General features: G+C 33.5%; 1 protein-coding gene across 2 annotated transcripts; it reads left to right on the top strand.

The window, feature by feature from the left end:
- Positions 1-2,822: 2,822 nt before the first annotated feature.
- LOC101250305 (E3 ubiquitin-protein ligase UPL5) lies at positions 2,823-10,964 on the top strand. Of its 2 annotated transcripts, XR_741642.4 has the most exons (4): positions 2,857-4,913; positions 7,337-7,926; positions 9,652-9,804; positions 10,289-10,964. XR_741642.4 is itself a non-coding variant. In XM_004239782.5 (3 exons), exons 1-3 carry the CDS (start codon positions 3,092-3,094, stop codon positions 10,550-10,552), a joined length of 2,676 nt encoding a protein of 891 aa, XP_004239830.1. In that variant the 5' UTR covers positions 2,823-3,091; the 3' UTR covers positions 10,553-10,964. The 2 variants fall into 2 exon arrangements, 1 of the variants encoding a protein (XP_004239830.1); XM_004239782.5 differs by lacking the exon at positions 9,652-9,804 and having other exon boundaries at positions 2,823-4,913.
- The last annotated feature ends 1,252 nt before the right edge of the window (positions 10,965-12,216 follow it).

Below are 12,216 nucleotides of genomic sequence, written 5' to 3' on the forward strand. Positions count from 1 at the left end.
CCCAAGTTAAAAATCCATTGTTAGTACATCAATATAGATAAGTGTTGTATCTTGGGCTCCAAGTAGCAATTAAACCATTCTTTATCGACTTGCTATATAATAAATCGATTAAAATAGTAATCAAATTTATATTTTTGAAAAAAATATCAAATAGGTTAGCATTTGCCTTTTGACTTATTATGGTCAATTGGCCATATATACTTTGTTTTGTATTACCTAATAATTAACCTTTTAATTCATTTTTATATCACATTTTTATTTAAATTCCTCCTTAAAACGAGATATTAATAAATTTTAATTGCTTAACTTTAACCCCTAAAGAGTTTTGAGTTAGCCATCCATTGTCCTACTTTTTGCAAATTTTCCATTCTATTATATTAATTATTTTTTTAAAAAAGATGGTCGATAAAAAGAAGAAGGATAAAAATATTTAATTATATTAAACACTTATAATATGACCCAATTTCATACATATTGCATGTATTTTAAAATAACAAAAAGAGGTTGTCATAAAAAAAAATTGTGAGATAACATAAAATTATTTATTTTTCCTTTGTTATGCAAATGGAAGAAAATAAAACTTAGAAGAAGAAAAGAAGGTTGAAAAAATATTCCTTTGGCATTAAAAACGATGGATTGGGAAGGAATGAATATGATTATTCTATATTTAAAAGAATATTTTTTCTTAAATAAGTTTTATATAGCTCAAATCGAATTAATCAGTTCTAATATAAATATCAAATGAATAATAATAATAATAATAATAACAATAATAATAATAATAATAATTCACCTCTTTTGTTTCCCCTCCTCTTTTAAAATTAAATTATGTTAAATTTATAATTAAGATTCTAGCTCTATTTTTAAAGTCATGTTTAGTATGTTTTTTCACTAACCAAACATATTCATATTAAAGCTGAACTAAATTTGAATTTGTATCGAAGAAAATTATAATAAAAGTAGAATATTTTTTTTAAAAAATAACTTTATATTTAAAGCTTAAATTCAAAATATCTGATTACATATTAAAAATAAATAAATATTCATCGATCTACGATTTTTTTTTGGAAAAGTAATCTTATGAGTTGACTTTAATTAGTTTACTTATACAATACCTATGTAATTTTCATCTATGCTTTTTGAGTGTGTAAAGAAGAAATGCACTTTGAACAAAAAGTGAGGACTCAACTAGTAGAAAGGTGAGTAAAATTTGGGGGGCCAATAATAATATTATACATAAAAATAAATATTTATTTTTTTCAAAATCTCTTTAAACGGTTATATTTTTTACTCGATCAATCAGTAAAATATACTTTAAATTTTTTTAAAAAGGGTAATGCCTTGTTTATTAATCACACGGGCCGAGCACCATGCATTCACGTTGCAATACGTAGATATAACTAGTAAATATATATCAAACAACGAGTCAAATAACAGAACATAAAGATAAAATCCTCTTCGATATAAATTTTTGATACAAAAAGTGAATCATCAAATTCTGGCTTAGTGATTTCTTAAACCTTCAAAATGCATTTCATATATATATATATATATATATATATATATATATATGAAAATAACACTTTTATATTATAAATAACTCGTTTCATTTTTGAACATTAATTATTCAGATAATTTATGTTAGATGAAAATACAATATACTTATTATCATCGAATCATTTTAAGTTCACGCAAGTTGAAACGAATATTACGATTATCATAAATAAAATATGTACCTTGTATCACGTTATTTTCCTTTTTTTCTTTTATTGTTTTAAATCATATATATTGTGTTAAAAGTTTTTTTTTTCTTTCATTTCTTTTTATATATGTAATAGTGTTGTCTTATTGCATGTCGTTGGAAAGTTCCAAAAGGCCCCCTATAATGTGAACAGGTCCAACAATAGGAAAAACAGATTTAATTTTTTTTATGTTTGATATTCGATATTTTTATTGAAATAAAATAAAAATTTATATATTATATAGTTTATTAAAAGTGGATTTTTTCAATAATTTTCTTTTATTATCAAAAATATAAAATTAAAGATCCTTGTTTAAAAAGAGATATTTCAATTCATCTCACCATATTCAGATTGATCAATTTAGTGTTGTTAGTATTTTTTTTGCTGTATAAAAATGTTGATTGTAAAAATTTTGTAAGATGGAATGTTTTAATTTAATTAATTAAGGTCAAGATACTGCAAATCAATAATAAAAATTACAAGATTTGATTAACAAAACCCGAAATTTAATGAACAAATTACCAAATATAACTATTCAAAAATAATAAAAAGGCATAAATACATATATATATATATATATATATATATTTATTTATTTATTTATTTTGATTTCATTTGATATTTATATACGATGGCATACGGAAAAAAAAATATTCAAATTTGTATAAAATTAAATAAATAAAATTTTAAATAAAAAAGTTTAAAATATGTAAAAATAGACGCAGAAAGTAGCCGGAGGAGATTCGATATCTACTATATCTATACATACAAAATTATTCATAACATTGTATAAAATAATACTTAATTCCGTTAAAAAATATTTCCTTTAATATAAAAGTGGCTTTATCTTCTAACGTGGTATAAAATAAATATGTAAAATTTAAGTGAATATCCAAAATTAAAAATCGAGATCAGTTTGTAAACCTCAAAAAATGGTCATAACTTATATAGAAAATTAATAAAATAAAATACGCGTTGAATCGAAAGTGAACACGTAAAAGTGAACGGGGGACAAATATTTATGTCCTAATAACTAAAAATGGAAAAGGCATGTAGCTCGCGGGAAACCTATTTTGGTCATTTCACAATACTTAGCGTAACAAAAAGCTTTTTTTCTTTTTCTTTTCATTACATTTTCTCTTCTTCTTCTCAAACATTTTTTTCTCACTCTCCATTTTCTCTCTCTACACTTTCTCTCTCCTCTTCATCTTCTTCGTTCTTCGTGTTGTTGTTTTCAGTTTTGATTGAGGGAAATTTTGAACTCAGCAGAAAAAATTAGTGGGTGTAGTTTTTTTTTTGGTGGATTTTGGTGTTATGATTCTTCTATGGAGTAAAACCCCGGAATTTCAATGACCGGAGTTAATCCTAAACGGAAGCTTGAAGATTATGCTGCCGACGAAGACGCTGTTTCATCGGAGCTATACTTAGTACACTCCGCCGTCAGGATGAGAAAAGACCAATTTGTCCTTACCTCTTTCACCGATTCTGCTCCACGTCATCATCAGAACAACAGCTCTGACTCAGCTTCATCATCGCTGCAACAGCTTCCGTCATCGTCATCTTCATCTTCATCGTCGGTGTTCACTCAGTCAACTAGGTTTCCGGGTCGTCTTCAGTTTTTTGTCAGGTTATTATCCCGCGGGAATACTTTGGTGCTTCAAGCTGAGTCTACTGACTCAGTAAAATCAATTCATGAGAAAATCCAGTTCATTACCGGAATGCCCATAACTGAGCAGAGATTAATATACAGAGGGAAGCAGCTACAATGGGAGCAAACGTTAGCAGGCTGCGATATTCAAAATGATGCTGGATTGCAATTGGTTGGACGAATGCGGAGCACAGGGCATCCACAAGCATGGCAGCTGATAAATGACTTGGTTTCTCAGATATTTGATCTGTGTAAGAGTGGTAATCCTCGTCCTTCGAATCGTATAAAGACTAGACTGATTGAGTTTCTTACTATGACACCGCGAAATGCTACTGAAAAATCTGCCGAGCACCTTCAGATTTTTCTCTCTTCGTGCGCCCCGGCAGCTTTGGTAATGCTCTATATGTCTCAAGCTAAAGTGAACAAGGATACTGCTGATGAATCGATTCGTCAATTTATTAATTCGAGTAAGACTGTTTTGCCTAATCCTATATATACGCAATGTGCTCCTATAATTTTAGAATTCTGTAAGTTGCTTAGGGCGTCTGCTGGTGTTGATGATTCTTTATATGGTGTTTGTCGGAGTAGTTTAGGGGGTATTGTAGAGTCTGTTGGGGTTCTAAGTTGGGAGAGTAAGAAGACTGATGGTAAAGATGTAATGGAATTGCAAGACATTTTCCCATTTGTTCGCGAACTAGCAGCTAAGTTATCACAGGCTTTAGAATCAAGTGTGGGATCAGACATGGTAATGGGGCCTTCTTCGAGTGATGTGCGTGATTTTACTGCATTTATAGGTCCTATTATGAATTTGATCGGGGATCATGTAGCGATTTGCAGTCCAATCGCTTTTCCGTTGCAGGAGGAAGGCACCAGTGAGGAGGAAAGCAAAAGATTTGAGATGTTGTATTACAGACAGCAGATTAAATGTTTGCATGATATTTACTTTGATTTGCTTGAGAAATTAGAGCTATGTCTAAAGAAAATGGAAGAATCTTTAGCATTGAAAGAGAAAGGAGAAGGTGAGCCTCTTGTATCCGGGTGGTCCCAGTACTTTGCAATTCTGAAGGAGATAAATGCTATATCAAAACTTTATAAGGGCTCAGAGGATGAATTTTGGAATAGAATGAGGCATAGAAAAGTTTCATTGTGTTTTCTGATTATGAGATTTGCTAAACGATCTGAAGATCATCGGTGGATTTTGGAGCACAAGGAAGTGACTAATTTTGAGGTGAGGAGGTATCTAGCCATGATGATGCTTCCAGAAGTGAAGGACGAGTACGAGGAGCTTCACGAGATGCTCATTGACCGCGCTCAGTTGCTCTCAGAATCTTTTGAGTACATTGCACATGCAGATCCTGAGTCATTACGTGGTGGTTTGTTTATGGAGTTCAAGAGTGAAGAAGCTACGGGGCCTGGCGTCTTGAGGGAGTGGTTTTTCTTGGTATGTCGAGCAATCTTCAACCCTCAGAACGCACTGTTTGTTGCTTGTCCAAATGACCGCAGAAGGTTCTTTCCAAATCCAGGTAAGCTTTCCTTGCCTTTATTTTAAATTCATCTGACATTTTTTCTATATAAACTCTCAGATCTTCACATTTTGTTAGTGATTTCAAAGTTCTATATGTGGATATTGTATTTGCATTTGACGTATTTGTACATTGCTCTAGTGGATTCAATGAATTGAACTTGCATTCCTAGTCTTTTTATGAAATAACTGAACTGTAAAGACCCTTACTCTATTTTTGAGAATTGAATAATGCTAAAACTGTTGAGAGTGGGATTTGAACTGTTGAAGAACCCTATCTTAAGTGTCTGTTTCCTTGTTGTCATCCATTTAGTAAGGATTACCATTGCTTAGTGTTATTAGAAGTCATCACTTCGTGTCTTAAAGCTATGAAACAATTAATCAAGGTGTTACCGCTTCATGGTTTAGGCTGTGTGTTTTAGATAAGTGTAAGACTTCACACAATGATGTGTGAGGCTATCCTAATGAAAATCGGTCTGTTCTTTGAATTTTTTTTGATAATTAGTACTGTTGTATTCTTCAGCATTGAGAATGCTGGCCACCATCAAAAACATGTTACAAGGAAAGTAGACTCTAGCTTTACTTGAATCATAACTTTGACGAGTTGGAATATTATCGTTATTGTTTATTGGATGTTTGAAATTAGTTGTTTTAATTGCAATTTGATCAATAGATTGCATGATAAATATGTGTTTGGTGATTTTTACTTGTATAACTTATACACTTTACTTTGAAGAAGTGTGTGCTTCGTCATGCTTTTTGCTTCAAGCCACATGAAGGCATGAACCCAATCACTTTTTTGCCCTCAACTTATTTGTATGGTACATTATGTTTGGCAATGCCATCTTCTTCAGGTCATTCTTCACATCCTCTTCCTACGTTGACCATATTGACTTTTTTGTGGTCGTACATGACCCACAACTAATGGATCCTATGTGTACAATTCCATTGTCTCCTCCTCAACAAGTTCTGATTCAATCCTTCTTTTATTGCAAAACTGTGTCCTCTACATAATCTTTGAAGGGTATGAAGTGTTCGTTTTTATCGTAATCATCATCTTGGCATCTTTTTGAGTTATCAATATTTGCTCTTATGCGTTTGTACTTTTTTTTCTTAAAATGGAGAAATCTCCAAGGACTAATGGCACGGTTTGAAACTCGATGGATGATGGGCCCACCCCTCTACCATTTTCCGTTTAAATACCAAGATTTTATATCGGTAGGGCTCAAACCCATAATGTGTGCATAACTCAAGCATCACTGATTGAGCTCTTATTGCTAGACTTAAGCCCCTTTTTCATTTGTGTGGTCCCTGTAATGTAGTCGTATCCTAAAAGTCTATTCGTATATCAAACTCAAGTACTAGTTAGATAAAACTTCTGTAATAGTCAAGTTACACTTCGTATTGCATCAAATTCGATCTTCCATGGGAGGACCACATACAAGGAAATCGACTTTGCTTTTGTTGGAGAAGAGATACACGAGAGACATAGTCATTAAAGTTTGTGAAATCAAATGATTATCTTGTAAAATTATTCATTAAGTCTTTCGTCAGTCCACAAATTAGTTATATATGTAAATAGGTAGGTAGTTACTATGTGGACCAATTTGTATGAGGGGGTTAGACGTTCACTTGGCGAGCTAGTTGTCTTAATAGAATTTAATCTTTGTTCATAATATCCCCCCCTCCCTCCTCTTTCTGTCTCTCGTTTTAGCAATTTTGACCTAAAATAGGTTTGAATTTTCTTCAATAATTGCTGATTGATAACCAATGTATAATTTTCCAAATATTTGAAGGTGGGATAAGGGCTTCTCCTGCCTGTCCAGGTCCTTATCTGTGCAGAGAAACTAAAAGATTCCAGTATTTAATGCGTAGCTCATAATTATTTTCATTTAAACTTAAAAAGATTCAGCTATTTTGGCACCAAATCAATCAATTGCACCAATAAATAAGTTATTGGTAGGTATTTCAACATGCAATATCTAAATATTATTTTGTTTTCTTGATTTAGATACTCTTCTTGTCCTCTTCCTGATTTTCTTCTGAAGTCCCCATCTGGTTGTCTTCTGCGGGGAATCAGATAAATGCTGGGAAACACTGATATAGAGCTCAACATTCTGTCTGATGGATGACCACACCGATCCTTAGCCGGCAAACTTTCTTAGACAAAGTTAGAAATTCATGGTCCACTTTTCTTTGTATTGCACTATAAATGGAGTACTTCCAAGTCATAGTATCATTTTCTTTTCTTTTTGAGATATGTGGTTAGACAAGCTGAATTTTCATTCATCATCACTGTTTCCATTTATTTGGATGAACTTGCAATGCCTATGTTTTGTTTGGAACAACTTTTTTATTTTGCAAGACACTGATACTACTCTTATTATTGGGGCCTTGTTGACATTCTACATAATTGTATTGCAGCGTCGAAGGTGGACCCGTTGCACCTTGAGTATTTTAGCTTCTCTGGCAGGGTAATTGCTTTGGCCTTAATGCATAAAATACAAGTTGGCATTGTCTTTGACCGCGTGTTCTTCTTACAATTGTCGGGCAAGAGTATTTCCTTGGATGACATAAGGGATGCAGATCCATTCTTGTACAGCAGCTGCAGGCAGATATTGGAGATGGATCCGGAGATGGTAGATCAAGATACTCTTGGTTTGACATTTGTTCGTGAAGTAGAAGAGTTAGGATCCAGGAAGGTTGTCGAGCTGTGCCCTAATGGGAAAAGTACCATGGTGAATAGTAAAAATAGGAAGCAGTATGTTGAGCTTCTTATTCAGCACCGCTTTGTCACATCCATTGCTGAGCAGGTAGCTCATTTTGCTCAAGGTTTTGCTGACATTATAACCTCCGTAAGGCTCCAGAAATCCTTTTTCCAGAGCTTAAATCTTGAAGATCTTGATTGGATGCTCCACGGGAGTGAAACTGCTGTTTCTGTGGAAGACTGGAAAGCACATACTGATTATAATGGCTATAAAGAAAGTGATCCTCAAATATCTTGGTTTTGGAAGGTATGTTCTGTTTCTGGTCTTGCAGTCTGTACATTTCCTTTATTTGGGGACTTCATTTCTTTTCTTTCATCTCAGTCTTTCCTCTGTTAATATTCTGTATAGAAGCTTGGTTCTTTTCAAAGGTATTGCAGTAGGCAAAAATCTATATTTTCTTCTTTCTTCTCTATATGTGTTTACTTCTTTTCTGAGAAGGGAGATTTTTTTTTCCTGGTGGGAATGAGGGACCTTCCTGATATTTCTTTTTTGGTTTTCCTGAGAGATTCTGAATCAAATGGACACTGTTGAAGGAGAAACACTAAGGAAGAGGCTGTTTCACTTCTAAACCTATTTATATCACTAGATAATTTGCTTGAAACAACACTGTTTCTTTTTACTTTTGTAGTTCTTAGCAAATTCTCTTTGACATATAATATAATAAACTCAATTAATATTAGGATAAGCTCCAGGAACACCTTTGCTAAACCACTTAAGTTACAGATACCTAACCGCTTTGTGAAACTAAGAGACACCTTTGTTAGACCCTTTTGCTAAAAAGTGTGCAAGTGACTATGCTATGGCCAATATGCCCTTTGTGCTTAATAGTTGAAGACTATGTGAAAGAGATAGAAAGATCCAACTTCGGAACAAATTTAGTCCATCTTACAACTTATACGTGCAAAATATGATGATTGCCTACATATGCCAGTAATTTTCAATGTGCAAATCTTGGAGTTCATATTAATAGAGAGAATACAAGCTTATATATATATACATATACTGGGTTATATAGCATTATCAAACAAAATATATACTGGATTATATACACACACACTAGGTTATATATATATATATGTGTGTGTGTGTGTGTTTGTTTAATAACCATGTGTACGGGCCAATTGTGTGCATTTCGACTAATTCCATGGGGGTACCTGCCAGCAAAACGTAACTATGTTCCTAAAGGCTAGGACAACAAGGAAGAGATCACCTAGTATTTTTGTCTGTGCTGGGATTTGAACCTTCATTGATCTTAGGCATTTTAAAATGACATGTTAGACTAGGCATTTCCACTTATCTAGAAGAAGGTACTTCCATTAATTTTATTTTTCTTTTTACCTTTAAGGTCTGGATTTATTGAAGTTCATATATAATTAAGTGTTAGCTGTAAAAGGAACTAGAATTTTGGCTTCCAAAGTTAAACGTGTGTGAGAAAAAGATATGCATAATTAGTGAATAGTTGCTTAGTTTAGAAGGATATTTTGGTTGTGAATTTCTCATTTTGTGCAACATCGACAACTTTCAGATACTTTTTGACTAGATGGGGTCATACATAGGTGTGTCAAATAGTCCTAAAAAGCTTAGTTGGATCCTTTTTAAAAAAAATAAGGGCGAGGGATATCCAATATAGGCAATCTAGAGGGGTTGTCGTCCTTTTTACTCTAAAATTATGATTTAACTATGATTTTAAGCTCTATGATATTCTCTATCTTGTCTATACTAGGATGGTAATAATGATAACCTTTGATGCTCGAGTATGAGAAGGTAATGGAAAACAAAAAAAAAGTTCCATAAACAGTTGTTCGTAGTCTTCTTTGATTGCTCAATGCTTGGATAGAGAGAAGCAATTACTTTTTAGAATTGGTTTATCTTTTTATTCTCCAGAAATTCCAGCACGGAGTAAATTTAGAGGCTAATATTAGGATGTGGACCTGTTGCCGCCCTTGGCTTACACCTTTATCATATTTGTAGGTGGAATAAGAATTAACAATGAAGAACGGTTGGTTTCTGTGAAGAGCATTTTGCAGGCTAAAAACTAAATGCTTTGATTCTGGTTATAGGAAATAATCAATGAAAGCAACTCTAAAAAGCTTTACCCCGCTGTCGGCTGTGCTGTTTGGAGAGGTTGCATTCTTTTGATTTTGATCATATATAGTCATCATGGAGATATTTTGTCACCTCATCTGCCATTCTACAAAACTTAAGAAACGATTTTTCTTTTGAGAGGTGCAAAATTTTGTTCAAGTAGATCATCAAACAAGTTGAACAGTGCCATATGATAAGTCTTATTTATTCTGCTCCGGAAAATCGATAGTTTGAGCATACATGCACATCTAGAGCTACCCTCCTTTTGCATTTAGTAGTGTCGAGTTTTTGCATTTCACTTTCTGTGAGTCTGAATTGGGTAATAAGCTAAGCAAGGATCCATTATAACATGCTCCTGGGACTTGGATTACTGCAATTTTCTGTAGAAGATGGGTGGAGAAAGGAAGCAAACAAAGTATCTGGTGGTCAATGGATATAAGTCCTGGATTTCCTAATTGTTCTTATAAGGATGAACCTCGATTTATGAGATTTGATTCATACATGTTTTCTTTCATTCCTGCAGATTGTTGGGTGCATGACAGCTGAGCAGAGAAAGGTTCTCCTCTTCTTTTGGACTTCAATAAAGTATCTTCCCGTCGAGGGTTTTGGAGGTTTGGCCTCTAGGCTTTACATCTACAAAACCAGAGAGTCAAATGATCGTTTGCCTTCTTCACACACGTGCTTCTTCCGCCTATGCTTTCCTCCTTATCCATCCATGGATGCCATGCAAGATCGACTTCACATTATCACCCAAGAGCATGTAGGTTGCAGCTTTGGTACGTGGTAACATCATCGATCTTTTTGGACCTGAATCAGACTGCACATAAGTTATGTAATCAACTTGTACATATGTATAGCGTATGCTCCTATCTGGAACTTGACTTTGGTAAGTTTTTTTCTAGTTGGTTTAAATGGTGGAAGGTTGTAGTTTATTCTCACCTTAATTTAACTTTTATACAGGTATAATATCTGTTAATAAAAAAAATGTAAGAAGGGTCAAGTTTTTTCTTTTAACTTGTAGTTATATTTCTTCATGTGTGTGTGTTGTTTATATCTGTAAAGCTTAGTTCTTTTTTTCAATCTTTGTCATGCTAAAAACAGCATGCCTTGGGAAGTGATTGTAATATTGCCCTCTCCTTTTATTTAGATAACAAATGTACTATATTTGTATTGTGAGTACAGATTTGATTGGCATTTCACTTCTTTTATGGTTAGAATCATCAACTTTTCTTCATATGCCAGACACCATCTGGACTTGATGTTACTAATCTGTGAAGAATGGTACTACATCAACAACATACATAGGTTAATCCCACCAAGTGGGGACAGGGGGAAGTTAGAGTGTACGAAGATCTTACCTCTATTTTGGAGGTAGAGATCATTTTTGGTAGATTTTCGGAACAAGGAAATAAGGGGGACAACGTTTACTATCTATTTAACCTTCTTACCCTAATGCATGTGTATCTCTTATAATCTTTTATCTAAAGTCATGTCCTCAGCAAGCTGAAGCTACATTATGTTTGATTTTATCATATTTCCTTAATATTTCTTTGATCTACCTCTCTTGAAATCATCCGTAACTAACTTTTGAAGAATGGGATTACTTTTTTTTCCTTGAAAATAACAATAACATTGGCATTGTAAGAAAAGAAACGCGAAGTTTTGGGGTTCTCTCTTCTTTTTTTATTAGAAGAATGATTCGAGCCTCTTAACTTGATTCTTTGAATCTAGAGATTCATGAATCGAAATTCTAATGCATATAGATACAAATGGCCCAACGAGATCGGGGGAAAGAGAGATGAAGCATTCACTTATTCTCAAATATTCAAATATACAGACTTCATGTTTCAAGAGAGTGGCATGCTAAGTAGAGATACTACACAAAATCAAAATAGGATAATTGAAATGCAGAAGTGCTATAATAAAGTCATATTATATCATATCATATATGATAGATGCATATAACGAAACTCTTGAGTTGCTATAGTATTCGATATATCCACATCTTAATAGCAGAACTACTTTCGTATTACTAAACAAGGAAACCTTCGGCTCCCTTTGTTTGAATAAACGCCGCTTATTTTGGTCTACATTCAAACTAAAGTAAACTCAAGCCTAAGCGGTCACGATATCTTGTTGATATTGATTGAGGAGTTTGATGGAGTTTAGCTGACTGAATCCATAAACCTAGAAAGTCGTTACTGGTACTTTTTTATTAGAATTTTACTCTATAGGTAGGTATCGGCGGGTCTTGTGTAATGTAGATGTAGTTAAGGCTGAAGTAGCGCTTTTTTTTTAGAAGATCTACTGAAGTACCAAAGGCAAACGGGGCTCCCAGGTCGGGACGTCTGGCAAAATGCTTGGCCTCCTACGCTGGAAGCAAGACCCGAAGGATGAGCTTATGGCGGTTTAGCTTCTAGCACTAAATAATAGATGAGTGTTGTATAAATG

Source organism: Solanum lycopersicum, chromosome 5, assembly GCF_036512215.1.
Source record: "Solanum lycopersicum chromosome 5, SLM_r2.1".
Lineage (NCBI taxonomy): Eukaryota > Viridiplantae > Streptophyta > Magnoliopsida > Solanales > Solanaceae > Solanum > Solanum lycopersicum.